At 50.0% G+C, this 16345-nt stretch overlaps 1 protein-coding gene across 1 annotated transcript; it reads right to left on the reverse strand.

The window, feature by feature from the left end:
* Nucleotides 1-2296: 2296 nt before the first annotated feature.
* On the reverse strand, nt 2297-16339 carry SH2B1 (SH2B adaptor protein 1). Its single transcript, XM_015425814.1, is given in 9 exon segments — nt 2297-2701; nt 8979-9150; nt 9255-9481; nt 9850-10038; nt 13528-13634; nt 13914-14005; nt 15180-15281; nt 15423-15555; nt 15557-16339. Coding segments are annotated over 9 exon segments (1989 nt in total). The 5' UTR covers nt 16273-16339; the 3' UTR covers nt 2297-2450.
* Between the last annotated feature and the right edge of the window lie 6 nt (nt 16340-16345).

Genomic DNA, 16345 nt, shown 5'->3' on the forward strand with positions numbered 1-16345 from the left:
CCCGCTTCGACCTCGGCTCTGTCCGTTAGGCTCCGCCGCGCCTGCGTTGCACGTCATCGCGCGCCTCCTGGTCTCCGTCTCTGCCGTCGTCAGCCGCACGATCTTGCACCAACAGTGTCATTAGGCCTGCCACTTGGCCAATGCCATCTACGTCCACATGGCGAGTTACAGCACAACCCACGCTCCAGTTCCATCACGGCAAAAGAGACTGAAAGACATATCTCCAGTCCCAAGCCTTATGGCCTTCAAGGAGGCCTCATTTTCCATGAACCCTGCCATCTGTTTTTAGGTGATTCGCACTTCTGTTGCTCTCCTCAAAGCTACACACGGCACAATTCAGAAAGCCTAAATATATTGCTCCCCCACCCCCGTTTTGTTCTCTGGGTGGCCACGTTCAAAATATTTAACCTTTGATCTTTCCACTTCATCACTGACTTCCCCCATCATCTTCCACTATGAGCACTGTAGAACTGTAGAATCATAGAGTTGGAAGGGATCTCCAGGGTCATCTAGTCCAGCCTCCTGCCCAATGCAGGACATTCACAATACCTCCCCCCCCACGCCCCCAGTGACTCCTGCTCTATGCACAGAAGAAAGCAAAGACGCCTCCAGGACCCCTGGCCAAACTGGCCTGGAGAAAAATTGCTTCCTGACCCCAAAGTGGCAACGGGCATTTCCCTGGGCGTGTAAGGAAGGGCCACAAGAACTAAGCACTGAGGCAACCCTTCCTGCCCCCTCTCTCATGACCTGCCCAAGTTCACAGAATCGGCATTGTTGCCAGATGGCCATCTAAGCCTCTGTTTGAAAACCTCTAAAGGAGAGTCCACCACCTCCCAAAGAAGCCTGTTCCACTGAGGAACCCCTCTGTCAGAAATCCCCATCAGGCTTGCAAACTGCCACTCACAGGGTGGGAGGGAGAGATGGACAATTCTCTGGGAAAGGTGGACGAATCAGTGTTGTGGACGCACCTGGGAAGACTTCCTTCGCCGCCTGCCATGAAGCTGGTCCCCTGCCCACGGTCTCAGAGTCAACAGCTTTGCACAAGCAGCAGCCCAGACGATGCCAGGCAAACGCAAAGTGCCACGTGAGAGTGCTTTACATTTTACCTGCACCATGTTTGAGTCAAATCCCAGTTCTGTCCTAGGAGCGCAATGGCTAACTGATGAACTCTTTCTCTGCCCCGATCTCACAAACTGCTCTGTTCCGGCCTCAGTCCTCACATCTGGATTACTGGTACACATTACACCACACTACCGTACCAGATTATCATAGGGTCTAATAAGAGGATATCCATGAAGTAGTTTGAGTGCTCTCAAGCATTACACAAACGGTGTTGTATTATCCCTCCTACTCTCCGTATCTGGCACCTAGAGGAAGAGTTCGGTGTCAAGGTAGTTCTTCGGAGAGTAACGAACGCACAATAAGAAGAGAGCGTCGCTGAGGTCTGACACGGGTGGGTTTTCGTCCGCCCTGCCCCATCATTTTTTTTCCTCTCAAAAAGATAAAATGACGTTTCCTTTATTTTCATACAAACTCCCAAAAAAAGTTAGACGACGACAACAACAAAAAGGACACGGATAAACAGTACCTCAGAGCAAATAAAAAAGAGAGAGAATTGGAGGGGGGGAGGGGCCTGAGCAGTCCAACTAGTCCACAGTAGAAAAATAAACCTTAAGGAGAAGAAGGGGTGGAAGGAAGGGGACAATAGCTGAGGGAAGGGGGTATATATATTCATACCATCTTTAAATTTACCTGGGGGTGGCAGAGGCTTCGTAGAGTGTGGCCAGGCCCCAATGGAGGGGGGGTGGGGAAGAAAGGAGGCGAGGCGAAAGGCTATAAATATATTTCCGAGCCGGGGAGAGGAGGGAGCCAGACCTCCCCCTTCTCACCGCCCCAAGAGAGGAGATGAGGAGGGAGAGGGTGGTGTTACATTCAGAGACTCCATACATTCAGCAAGGAAAAGGTCAGGGGCGCAAGACACTGTGTCTGGAGTCAAGAAGCGGAGCCTGGGGATCCACCTTCCCTCCCCCCCCTTTCCATGTAGTGTTTTACAGTCATTGCTCCTGCCCAATTGCAAATAGCTTTTTTTTTGGGGGGGGGGCTGGAGGGAAGAGAGCAGGCCAATGTCTTAGCAACCAAACGGGGCCTAAAGTAGTGCATACCAAGCCGTTACGGGTTGGGAGCACGAAACCAGGGGGAGGGTCTCGTACCTTCATTTGGGGAGGGGGGGGCAAGCGGAAGTGATAGTTCCTCCGTACCCAGGGGAAAGAGGTCTGGCCCCCCCTGCCCCCAGAAGAGGCGACTGAGGAAAGTGTAGATGTCTTATCGGATATTCAAGCCCATCTCGTACCCACAGTTAGAGGGTCAGGTCTCCTCTGGGGACGTGGGGAGGGCACTGCAGTAAGGGCGGGTCCCCTCCTCCACCCAGACCCGGGGGTGGGGGTGGGAGCTCAGACAAAGGAGTACTGGTTGTTCACAGCCCTGGCTCGTCCTTCCGGCTCCTCCGGCGGGGGGTGGGTTCCCCCTCCTCTTGCGGCTGCTCCCTCGTCCACCTCTGGCTCCATCAGGCCCTCCTCCTCCTTCTCCTCCTCCTCCTCCACCTGCCCCTCAGCCTCCGGCAGTCCACGGTCAGGGGGAACTTGAGGTGGCCGAGCCGGAGGGAGAGGAGGTGGTGGTGGCAGGTTACGAGAGGTGTTCGGTTCTGTGGAGAGAACAGAAAGACACGGACAGACAAAGAGAAGATGGCTAGGAGTTAAGTGAAGAACAGGGCTGAGGGGCGTCACGCATCCTCCGAGATCCTACCCCCACCCCCCACACTACCAAATCCAGAACAGACCGCTTTCCCACCCGTTTCTTTAACTTAAATAGCAGCGACTGGGACTGTTATCAATTAGGTAAAGGTAAAGGTTCCCCTTGCTCAAAAGCCAGTCGAGTCCGACTCTAGGGTTACGGCGCTCATCTCCGTTTCAAAGCCGAAGAGCCAGCGCTGTCCGAAGACGTTTCCGTGGTCATGTGGCCAGCATGACTAAACACCAAGGCGCACAGAACGCTGTTCCCTTCCCACCGAAGTGGTACCTATTTATCTACTTGCAATTTCTTGCTTTTGAACTGCTAGGTTGGCAGGAGCTGGAGCTAGAGATGGGAGCTCACTCCGTCATGCGGCACACTCGGGTCTCGAACTGCTGAACTACCGACCTTCCACAGCCTGCAGTTCGGCGTCTTAACCACTTGAGCCACTGCAGCTCCTTATCAATGAGAGAACTTCAAATACCGGCCTCTGAGGGCAGCAAGATGAGGGACAACCAATAACTCAGAATGCAGCTTTGCTCTGTTGCATCGGATGCAGATCAGAAACAGCCCCCAAGTAAACGGGATGTGGTGCAGACGGGGTGGAAACGTCACCGGGGTTATTAACCAAAGGATGGTGCATCAAGAGGGGCAGAACGGTGTTATTTCCAGGCAATGTGTACAGTTGGATGATTTTTTTTGTCGTGCAAATTTCAATTCTGCAGCGGGAGAAGGTGCATTTTACAGCCTATGTAAATTATGCACTATCCAGCCCATTTGCCCAGTTGGCACAAATTAATCTGTAAAGAGAACTTCAAATACCAGCCTCTGCGGACAGCAAGATGAGAGACAACCAATAACTCAGAATGCAGCTTTGCGCTGTTGCATCTCGGATGCAGATCAGAAACGGGATGTGGTGCAGACGGGGTGGAAACGTCACCGGGATTATTAACCAAAGGATGGTGCATCAAGAGGGGCAGAATGGTGTTATTTCCAGGCAATGTGTACATTTGGATGATTTTTCTGTAGTGCAAATTTCAATTCTGCAGCAGAAGGTGCATTTTACAGCCTATGTAAATTATGCACTATCCAGCCCATTTGCCCAGTTGGCATAAATTAATCTGCAAAGGATTGTGCTTGGAACGGCTTCTTGTGCCATTGGATTCGGAGGTGAACGGCTGCTGTTTAGCATTTTTAGATAATACGACACTTGGGCTGCAACCCAGAGCCCTGAAGTCCTTGGCGGGTTCACACACTAGAATGCTTCCCTCCCCGTGCAGTGTAGGGGATCAGACTTCCTGGTTTTGAACAAACTGGCGTTTATTGTGGACAGCCAGACTGGATGAAGTGACAAGCCATGCTGTTTCTTTTCTTCTGAAACCACAGCGGAATTCTGGTTGAGAATCCAGGTTTGCAGGCAAGAAACAAAAGCGGAGCTCAGGCATCACGACAAAGTGGGGTTTGGCTCAAACCAGGAAGTCTTTGCTCTGTGCCTCGCAAACAAGAGAAGGAAGAAGGGGGAAGAGAACAATGTGAGGCTAATTTGTGAGGTCTGAAGGTGCTTTAACTAGGAGTAAAGGTAAAGGTTCCCTTGCTCGAAAGCCAGTCGAGTCCGACTCTGGGGTTGCGGTGCTCATCTCTGTTTCTAAGCCGAAGAGCCAGCGCTGTCCGAAGACGTTTCCGTGGTCATGTGGCCGGCATGACTACACACCAAGGCGCACGGAATGCTGTTACCTTCCCACCGAAGTGGTACCTATTTATCTACTTGCAATTTCTTGCTTTCGAACTGCTAGGTTGGCAGGAGCTGGAACTAGAGACGGGAGCTCACTCTGTCTTGCGGCACCGAGGTCTTGAACTGCTGAACTACCGACCTTCCACAGCCTGCAGTTCAGCCCTGATCAAACAGGCAACAGATTTTCCCCCAAAAAAATGTTCTGTTAAACATAATTAAATACTTGCAATCCAAGGGTGGCTTGGGCCTTCTTAGAAGAAGCATTCCTCCCTTGCTCTTGCACAGGAAGGAATGCTTCTTCTAGGATGGTGCATGCTAGAAACTATGCATCTTCTTTTTAAAAAATGCATCTTCCTAGAACTATTGTTCGCACATAAATGTGTTCAGATTTAAAAAAATCAACTAAAACTCATAACTAATAAGCTAATTTTGCTTTGCAAAGGCTTTACGGGTTTTATTTTAATCTGGGATGTTACACATTATTTTGATTACCTTTCTGGCAGAGAACATGAGTCTTATTTTGAAACAGGTTAGTTCTAGTCATCATGGACAGGTAGCAAAAAGCTGTGTATGCCGGGCACTTGAGCTCCACCACTGGGCTTCTACCAACTCATCCACACTTCCTCAAACCCACCTTCGCAGCCACGCAACCAGAAACTTGATTATGATTTTTTTTTAAATGAAGACAGAGGATCTGCACGCTGTGTCCAACATCACATTCTGTCCTGGGATGGAATCGTGGGACACTCTTTGGCAATACTCAACAGCAGTCCTTGGACGAGTTATTTAGACCAGACTAAGTGTGCCTGTTGAATTCTGAGAAATTCCATGTGCTTGACAGAGGTCGATAACATTATGCATGGTATGGAGAAAGCGGACGGGAGAGAAGCTTTTCTCCCTCTCCCGTAATACTTGAACCCGGGGTCATCTACTGAAGCTGGAGGGTGGGAGGTTTCAGGCCAGATGAAAGGAAATACTTCTTCACACAGCATATCGTTAATTTGGGGAACACACTGCCACAGGATGTGGTCATGGCTGCCAACTTGGAAGGCTTTAGAAAAGGAGTGGAAAAATTCACAGTGGATGAGGCTATCCACAGCTACTAATCGTGATGGCGGTATACTCCCTCAAACACTGGAGGTAGTATTGCCTCTTCGTAGCAGTTGCTGAGGAGCACAGGCAGGATGAAGCGGTTGCGGCCATCTTGCTTGTGGGCTTCCTGGAGGCGGCTGGTTGGCCACTGTGTGAACAGCTTGACTGGATGGGCCTTCGGGTCTGATTTAGCATAGCTCTTCTCTCTTTTTTGCCATCTAGTCACCGGCTGACTTACAGTGACCCAGTGGGGTTTTCAAGGCAAGAGACGTCCAGAGGCAGTTCACCATTGCTTGCCTCTGCATTACAACCCTGGATTACCTTTGTGGCCTCCGATACAAGTACTAACCAGGGCTGACCCTGCTTAGATTCCAGTATCTGACTAGATCAGGCTAGTCTGGGCTAACCAGGGCAGGGCAAGCTGCCATACACTTTATCACAAGCCAGAATTGGACAGCGGAAACCTAAAGACCCTATCAATGTTGGCTCCCCTATCAATGGTCCTACAGCAAAAGTACCACCAATATGAAGTTAAAAAAAAACACTTCAAAGGTCAGTCCCCCCAGCCAGATGTACATGGTGAAAGCGTGCCATTCCTTCATGTTCTTTCTCCTTCACAGGGCTTTTTTGTAGAAAAGGCCCAGCAGGAGCTCATTAGCATAATAGGCCACACCCAACAGTAGAAACTCATTAGCATATTAGGCCACACACCCTGATAGAGCAGCTCATTAGCATATTGGGCCACGCCCCGTGTTACCAGAAGTGTGGTCATCCAGCCACACCCACCTTTTGCTTCTTATTCTGTTTACCTTGTTTGTCTTCAAAACCCAGGGCTTTTTTGGTAGCAGGAACTCCTTTGCATGTTAGGCCACACACGCCTAATGTAGCCAATTCTAATGTGTTTCTGCTGTTGGGTGTGGCCTATTATGCTAATGAGCTCCTGCTGGGCGTGGTCAACTTGGGAGCCAGCCGGAACTCCGTTCCTGTGCGTTCCTGCCCAAAAAGAGCCCTGCTCCTTCACAAATGGACAGCTGCATGGACTCTGCTCCTTTCAGGGGATACCTACCTTATGTTTTTCTCTTACTCGGTAGGCCGGTGTTCTCTCAGTTCTGGAGACTCCTTCTAGCTCCTCATTGGACAGTATAAAGACTACTGGGCAGAACAAGGGAAGGAGTTTTTTTGGCAAGGGCATTCAAAATGGCAAGAGCCTTATTTTGCTGGCAGACTGCTTGGGAGGAGGGTGAAAAAGGGCAGGAGGAGATCTATTACACTCCATGGCGCCTGGGTACACAGGATTGAGCCTGGCCATTCTACTAAGCTAACAGTACTTCCGGAGAAAGCCTCTTGCGCTGGAAGAAGGTGCTACTGTTGGGTGTGCGGAATAGGCAGATCCACCCACTGATTGTAACTGTCCGCCGTTATTATATTCATGAGCCATCAGCAGCCCCGTAGCCAAAATTTCTTGGCTGGTGGGGCAAGGGCCAGGGCACTGGGGCAGAGCAGCGGGGAACTTAATTAGATTACCCTACAGCATGTACGGTCGGGGGTAGTGAAGGAAAGACAGTGAGAGAAGGTATGCCTTCTCTCTATCTCTCTCTTTTCCCTTCCCCAGCTTCCCTCAAGCGAGGGGGGAGGATGGGGAAGGAAAGGAAAGCCGCCCTGCCACTTCTGGTCAGTTTCACTCCGCTCCCATCAGCTGTTCAGTTTGACAGCTGTTCCTCCTATAGTGAAACTGACCAGCAGCGGCAGTGCGGCCTTCCCTTCCCCAGCCTCCCCACTGCTGTGGGGGAGAGGTGCACCGGCGTCCATGCTGGGGCCCCACCCCCAAATGCCCCACCTGTGGCCCCACGACTGTAGCCTAAAGCAGTCAGGCTCTGAATGCGTGAGGCTGCCTGACACGGAGTCAGACTGCGGATCCGCCTCGCTCGCTGTCTCTTTCAAACTGGCACAATACACAAGAGTTACTGCAGTGGTGCATACAGTGCAAGAAATTGAAAACAACAGTTATACTCTGATATACAATAACTTCATGTTGTTTTAATCTTTGTTTCTCAAAAACAGGATGCCATCAGACGGTCAGTGACGACATCGAGGCAAACGGAAGAAGGACGAATTTCCCCAGAGCTACCGTTAGTTTAGATGTTTCTTTTTCAAACTACGGTTTCAATTCTGCATCCGTGCATAACAAAGTCTAACAATGGACTCTCTTCAGTTCATCAATGCTTCAAGAGCTCCTAACAAGCATATACATCTAAATCGGACAAAAAAGTCTTTACTGACCGTCTGACGGCGTCCTGTTTTTGAGAAACAAAGAGTAAAACAACATGAAGTTATTGTATATCAGAGTATAACTGTTGTTTTCAATTTCTTGCACTGTATGCACCACTGCAGTAACTCTTGTGTATTGTGTCATTATCATACTGCTGCCCCTTTAATTGCTGTATTATTCTTTCAACTGGCAGCAGCTCTCCAGGGGTCTCATGCAGTGAAAGGTCTTCCCCAGCCCCACTGCTGCCCGAGACCTTTATCTGGATTGAAGCTGGGACCTTCTGCACAACACTGCAAGTGCTCCACGCCTGAGCAACGGCCCCTTCCCTGATACAGTTATTCAATGAAATGTGTACAACACGGTTACTAGGGAAACGTGGAAGACACTGAGGGGGCTTCGTACCCCGACGGGACGTGCCTGCAGACGGATCTGCCGGCAGGAGGAGTTCCTGTAAGACACCGGAAACTGCTCATTCATCGTAATTAGAGGCCCAGCTGTTGAGAAGAAGGACCGCTGCTCTTAAAACCTTCCCCCTGCCTGGCGTTGCGTAACACAGCAGATGGTGTGGACACCGCACACTCGCACGACCCATGGAGAGTGATGGGCTATGGCGTGGGGCTGTGACACACACACACGCTCTCATCTCCGTGCCTTCTCCCCGCCCCGCCAGCCCTCCCCTGCGGCTATTGCACACTTACACGCAGTCACCCGCGGAGGCGGCAGCAAGGATGGAGATGAGGTTGGGGGGCGAGTCAGGGTCCCCACTGAACCCGGACACCGGCGCTCGGCTCCCAGCCCGGTCCCGGCCTGTGACAGAGATGCCCACGTCAGAAATAGGGATTGGGGGGGGTGGTGGAAGAGGGAAGAGCGACTCGGAGAGGTGGATGTGAAAGGGCTCCCCGCCCCCGTGTTGCACATGCATATCGTACAGGGCTGGAGCAGAAGACTTGGATTGAGGAGAGCAGGGGAAAGGGGGGGCATATGTCTGGAGTCATGACAGAAGGAGATGGGTGGGAAATGGAGCATGACATGGACGGGGAATGGTGCTCGTGTGCTCTCTGCTCCCCACACCCCGAGCCCTGTTCTTCCTGCTCTCACCGTGCAGCCGCTGCGAAGCCACAACGTAGCTGACGAGCGTCACGTCGCTTGAACCGCCCGACTCGAGGGGGATGGGGTGGACCCGGAAGTGCTCCAGCATGTCAAAGATCGTCTGGAACCAGAGATGCTGAACCCGGCACTGCCCGTCCTCGTTCAGGGAGAGGCGGAGGTGCTGGGGGCGGGAGAAGGCCGGGTGAGGAACCACTCCCGAGGCCCTCTGCCTGCTTGCCCGCCCCCGCAAATCTCTCACAGATCTCCATGGGCTTCACCACTCACCTTGGCTTTCCCCTGGAAGTTAAAGGTCAGGACGTATTCGCCTCGCCGTGTCTCGCTTTGCCGCACCAAGAAGACCCCGTGACTGCTGGTTCCCCCGGCCAGCACTAGCTGGGCTGCTTTGAGACGGGACAGGGTGCCATGGAACCATGGGTACTCGGAGAGCGGGTGCTCTGTGTCACCAAAACTTCCCCCGCCTGGGTCTGGCTCCCCTTGGAAGAGGAAGGAACCTGAGACAAGGATACAAGCAGCGGTAGGCTCCCAGAGCACATCCAGAGAACGCCACAATCTCTAGCTGCTGCCCAAGGCTCCAGCACACCAGACCCTGCTCTAAAGCAAGGAAGAGAATGCAGGAGCGCTGGACCCCAAGCAGATAAACCACAGAACACATTAATCTTCAGAGGTCCAATGAACAAGGGTAAAAAAGGGTCATGTATGCCCTCAGAGTTGCCCTCTGTACTTCCTCTGGTAAACTGTTCCACAGTAGTGGCATCGTAACCAAGAAGGCACAAGACCTCTATGGGGCAGGACCACCCCATCAGATTGGGGGCACCACTCAGAGTCTGCTGGGCTGCCCTAAGTTGGCACGCAACATTACCTGTGGCGTCCGGGGTTTCAGGGAAGGCTGTATGGAGGAGGCCAGTAGGAAACGGCCCTTCGTCGATAGGCACCCGAGGCGGCAGTTCAGGAGGCAGCAGCTCCATTGAGTCAAAGTGCGAGGCAGCAATGGAGACAGAGCTGGGGGACATGGAGGCAGATGGGCGGTCCATCAGCCCACCGTAGGCACCTACAAGCAGGCAGAGGTACCAAGTCACTGTCTGGGCAGGTGTTTGGCTTCCGAGAAGTCTCCAGTTTCAAATAACCATGAGCCGCTACATCGTGTATACTGAGAACATCTCATATGGGCTTACTTTTTTGTCACTTAAAGGATTTTCTAAGTTCACCTCTCAGCCATAGGTTTAGAGGAGAGCAAATAACGACAAAACAAAATTAATACAAATCCCATTATCACTAAAACGCCCACGTTAAATGCCATTATGGCAATCAAGGAGAACATTTAGCAACATTCATTTAGTTATTTCGTTCATACCTTGAATACACTTTTGTTGGTCTTAAAGGTGCCACTGGACTCTAAATGTATTCAGCAACAACATCAAGCTCAGCGGTAAAGAACCACTTGAACCCTCAAGACAAAACCTCCTCTGGCCCTTCTTAATGCCACCCAGATCCTTCAGTCCCCACAGTCATCTTCTTCCCTCGGCCACCCAAATCCTAGTTGCTGGCCAGACTTGTGTAGGAACAAGTGGTCATTTGGAACAAATAGATCCTCTGACTGTTATATTCGATATGGAATTTATTTAAAGTAATGGTCTATGGGCTTGGATTCAGCAATGTGCCACTGGAAACTTAAACAGGCTTAGCGGCAGTTCCGCTTGCATGAAATCTTATGCATCACCTCGTGCTTTCCCTCCCTATAGGTTATAGTGCCCTGAAATTGGTTGCACAAGATGTTCTGCAAGTAGGGATACAGCAAGTCTGACTCAGTGCAAATGGCTACTACGGTTGCTGTCTTCGATTTTCTCTAGAACCAGAGCTCGGGTGGAAGTGGAAATTTTGCACTGGATCCAACCCATGATCTTTTGTGAATGCCTACAACTGAGAAACTGAGGCCCTGTGAATTTTGCAAAAGCTACTGCAGCAGGTGCAAGACAATGGTTTTCTGTGTCTTCCCCTTGGGCCTGGTACAGTCTTCTCCAGCCTAGCTTGGTATTATTCAACTGGTTCAGTCCTTTTTAAATTGGAACAAAAATATTCTTGAGTTCAATGAAGAGGACTTCTACAAGCAAATCTGAGATGATCCTGCCAGCATATTATATCTTAACATTAAAGGCTTTTCATATATATTTATTTTCTTAATGGATATTGGATGAACCTAATCCATTCCCTTTACATATTTTCTGAACAACTTTCTGCTAGATAAATATCCAGTTTTGGGCTGTAATTTTGCTTTCCTGGGTATGCAATGGACGTAACTAGTCAACTGATTCAAACCCTGAGTAAGATGGAAATTTATTTGTAGTTTGTTTGTTTTTTTAATTTACAGGACTTCTGAAAAAAGTAAACAGACTTTAAAATGAACAAAAGACAGCAAGTATGAGTACTAGGATCCTAAAGTCACTCCCCAGCCAAAAAAACTGCTGATCACATTGCCTCCAAATACTTATTTTGCTAACAGCTAGTCTAAACAGAGAGAGTAGGAATAAATGGCAGTTCTCTTGAAGGAAGGAAGGATGCATGGGGGGCTCCCCAGGGATCAGTGCTGTTTAGTTTGCTCTTAAATGATATGGTGTCATCTGCCGACCTTCGTCATTTGGCCACCCAGCTCCAATTCAGGATCATTTAAGGATAATAAGAACCAAACTTGGGGTTATGAACAGCTCCAAAAGAATCTCACTGAACTGGGTGAATGGGCAACACCATGGCAAACGAGTTTCAATATAAGTGTAAAGTGATGCATGTTAGGGTGAAGAATCCCCATTTTAAATACACACTGATGAGGTCTGAACTGGAGGTGACGGACCAGAAAAAAATATCTTGAAGTCATGGTGGATAGCTCAGTGAAAATGCCAACTCAATTTGCAGCGGAAGTGAATACAGCAAATTCTATTCTAGGAATTATTAGGAAAAGGATTAGAAACAGAGACAGTTGCTGTTATAATGCCCTTGCATTGGTTTCCAGGATGGCCACATTTGTAATGCCACATATTAGTATTTGGTCATCATCTCTCAAGAAAGACATGAAAGTGCAGGAAAAGGTGCAGAAAATGTTAACTAAACTGACTGAGATAGTGGAGTACCCTCCCCATGTGGAAAGACTGAGGAGTTTTGGCTTTTTAGTCTCCAGATAACTACAGAAAGGGACATAACAGGGGTTTATAGAATTATGCATGAGGGTGGAACATGGGGGTAGAGAAAGTAGCTAGAGAGAACTTTTTCCTGTCTCCTGTAACAGTAGAACTCATGGGCTCCCAATGAAGTTGACAGGCAATAGATTCTCCACTCAGACTAATCAGAGTAATTGACTTGTGCAATTCACTGCCACAGAGTGTCATGATGGCCATTAATTTAGTTAGCTTTTAACGGGGGGTTAGTTAAACCCAGGGCTTTTTTTGTAGAAAAAGCCCAGCAGGAACTCATTAGCATAACAGGCCACACCCAACAGCTGAAACTCATTAGCATATTAGGCCACACCCTGCCACCACAGCTCATTAGCATATTAGGCCACAGCCCCGTGTTGCCAAAAGTGTGGTCATCCAGCCACACCCACCTTTTGCTTCTTATTCTGTTTACCTTGTTTGTTGTCAAAACCCAGGGCCTTTTTTTGTAGCAGGGATTCCTTTGCATGTTAGGCCACACATGCCTACTGTAGCCAATCCTAATGAGTTTCTGCTGTTGGGTGTGGCCCATTATGCTAATGAGTTCCTGCTGGGTGTGGCCAACTCAGAAACCAGCCGGAACTCCGTTCCTGTGCGTTCCTGCCCAAAAATAGCCCTGGTTAAACCAAAGGAAAACAGACCAATCAGTAGACATGGCAACTAAACTGGATGGCCATCTTCAGAGACACCAAACATGAGTGGTGGAGAACAACAACAGGAGGCCTAAGCCTCTGTGCTGCTCCTTGTGAGCCTTTGGTTTCCATTGTATGAAACAGGATGCCAGACTCAATGGACCACTGATCTTACCCAGTACAGCTGCCCTTAAATTGATTGCTAAGAGAGCTGGTGAGAGATCAGAAGCGCAGGAAACAGTCTCTGGATTCTGTCTAACAGGCGTACTTGAAGGTGGTCACTTGTTTGAAGCAACCTTTGTTGATGAACGGTACGCATTGTTTACTCTATTGAATTTGAGCAAAATTTTATTTTGAAAGGGGAAAAAAAACATATTTTTAGATGGTGTGGGTATATGACACAGCAAGCACCATCTTAGAAGAGAAATTCTCTCCTGCGTAAGAGTGTGTGAACATTCAGAAAGAGGTATAACCCACTGGAGGATCAACACGCTTGGGAGAAGGGGTACTATGATGAGGGAGAGGGGAACTGGGCGTGTCAGTTCTGCATGGGAAAAAGTCATCAGGCACTCCAAAGCCTACCACAAGGAGGCAGGTTTCAGAGGGCAGCCTGAAGCATGTGGATCTCACTCTGTCTTCTGAAGATAGATGGACGTTTTGCAGGAAGCGTAGGGCACCGGGGAGGGGGGGGGTGCGTCTGCCACTCACCTTGGCTAAGCTGTTCGTTGCTCTCGCTCGGCACCATGGGAAGCTCCCGGCTGGGCATGCTCTCTGAGTGGTTCATGCAGGGCTGCTCCAAGCTATCAGTGCTCTCTCTGAGGAAGTAAGTTCTATTAGCCACAACTGAAAAAACAGAACCTCCATGCAGAGAGGCAAACAACAAAGGAAAGCGATCAACCTCCATGCCCTGCTTTCGAGCTCCCCAGAGGCCTCTGGCTGGCTGCTGTTGGAAACAGAACACTGGACTGCATAGATTTTTAGTCTGATTTCTTAAATTATTACTATATACAAGGATCATAAGACACCCCTCTCATTCTTAAAGAACATAGAGGCCAGCCAGGTTTGTCAGTCTCTTGGAGTTCAACACAACGTACCCCAGGCCCATGCATTCCTGAATGTCCGCCAGCCACGAGCGCATCTGTAGTGAATCAACCGTCTCAAGGATATACTCCAAGGAACTTGAAAGCTGGAGCAGGAAAGAGAAAAACAACACTGTGTTAAGTGGCCAGGGGGAATGCTACAGCCTACACCTAACTTCCCCCCCCCAGCTGAAAAAAACAAGGGAGGCATCCATCAGTGAGAAAGAGAACCACAGTGAAGGTCAGGAAACAATTTATGGAAAGCACCATAATGAACTGTTGAGGCCAAATGCAGTTTTAATTGCAGCACCTCAAGAGCCACGGCAAAAACAAAAATGTAAGTACAAGATGATAAGAAAGGACCAATCAACGGCAGACCAAGAATCAAGCCCCTGCCTGCCTGTTCTTCAGTACAGAAGCACCCACTAGCAGCAGTGACCAGAGAACTCTTTTAGCAACACATTATACCTTTCCCTGTTCTATGCTCATGTCCAGAAGAGATTCCTAGCTACCACCACTCCTCATTCATGGCAATTGGTGGTGTTCCCTGTACATTCTGATTGGCCTCTCTCTCTCTCATGAGTAATAGGCACTACTCCCCACAATGGCCAAAAACATGAGAAAAAATTGCTGGGGTGAGAGAAGTCTGCTTGGGGAAAGCAGCTAGTCTTGGAATAAACAAGGCAGTGCTGGAAGAGGGCAGATGTGAACTGCAGATTCCTCTTTGTCAGAAATGGAGGACAGAGAGAAAAGAAAGTGCATATCTGTATCGGTTGCTGGGGGAAAGCCTGATAAGCTTCATTTGAAAGCCAGTTTTGGCAGAAGAAATACCCACTTTCAGGCAATGCTCCCTCTAAGCTGTGGAGTCCTGTGAGCAAAATTCTACTTTCTGAGCTACTGGCATTAAAGTTGTGAGCAGGTGATTTGGCTACTGCATAAATTAGTTTGCTCTGGAGCCATCTGTCATGAGTTAAGACAAAAATGTGGTGAGCCGGAGGCTAAAAAACTGTGAGCTAGCTCACACTAACTCAGCTTAGAGGGAACACTGCTTTCAGGTATTCTGTTGCTGAGATGCTACTGTGTTAATGTTTGCAATTATTGCAGACACAGTACTGACACCAGAATAACTGATAACCGAACAGGTTTAAGAGGCATTTGTAGCATCTATTAAAACACATTGAGCTTCGATGCATTTTTACCAGGCCTACAAACCAAATTAAAAAGCAGGCCCAAAGGAAGCAATTGCTGCTTTCTATCTCCCCACCCTGACTGTTCGCTGACCTTGAGTACGAAGGTGTTCTCCTTGTCAGGCATTTCCAGGGGTGTCGTTGTCCGCACGTCCGCTACACAGGAACAGGCAATGCTGACCCGTGGCTTTGATGCCTGGCGGTGGAAGGCAGGGAAAACAGACAATCAAGCAACCCCACACCAGGAATGAAAAACTTTGAACCCAAAGCACCTTTGAACTTTCCTCACCAACTCCATACCCACCCTATCTTAGTCCAAAGAATCCACTCTGCTCACCTTTGGTGGGATGTAGAATTCCAACAGGTAACCCTCCCCCTCCCCTTTTCCTGCCTTGCGCAGGAGAAGACGGCATTTCTGCCAGCGTGTCCTGGTTCCCCCGCCTGCCCCATCATCGGCAACAATGTAGTTACAGGCCTTCACGCCGCACGCTAGCAAGTTCAACGCGTGGGGGAGCCGGAGAGGCTTTATTCAGCCGCAGGCGCTCAAATCGGTGAGTCCATCGCTCGGAGTCGCCACCCCCCGAGGAGTTGGAATTGCTGTTAGCTCCAGTGGTTGTCTCCTCACCACCGACAGGGGACGATTCGGCTGAAGTCTTCCACTGCAGAATACCACGCACGCTGCCTCGGACACTACGACTAACATTGCGCAAAGAGAAGCGCTTCTTCAGCTTTGGTTTGGTGGCTGCAACGGTGGCCACAGTAGAAACATCTTCGGAACTCCGGGACTGGCTGCTGGAGAGGCCAGAGGGTGGCCCGAGCGGAGGCTCCACAGGAGAGGCAACTGATGAGTCACTGCAAGTCTCCGAGAGGTCACGTGCCGAGGAGCAGCCGGTGAAGGGAGCAATGTCACACCGAGGAGGCGAGTCGCTGGCATAGGCCCGGCTCACCTCTGCCTCGAAATGCTCCAGGAAGTGCTCGGCAAAGCGGCGTGAGAAGGCGGCTTCTGCCCCAGGTGTGGCAAACTGTGGGTTCTCACCAAGAAAGGCCCGGAAACGACGGGCAAAGTCCACTGCAGCTGCACGAGCGTGTGCCTCGCAAAATTCCCGCCAGCCAGGAGAGGGCAGAGAGACAGGCTCCGTCACAACCCCTCCACCTGCTGGTGACAGGGGCACTGCACTCCCGTTCATGGTTGCCCGGGTGGGGCTGGGTGACAACAAGCCCAGCGCCAGGACTGGGCTGCTGCTAGCACCAGGGGCCTCG

Source organism: Gekko japonicus, unplaced genomic scaffold (genome assembly GCF_001447785.1).
Source record: "Gekko japonicus isolate JY-2015 unplaced genomic scaffold, Gekko_japonicus_V1.1 scaffold2079, whole genome shotgun sequence".
NCBI classification, from domain to species: Eukaryota; Metazoa; Chordata; class Lepidosauria; order Squamata; family Gekkonidae; genus Gekko; species Gekko japonicus.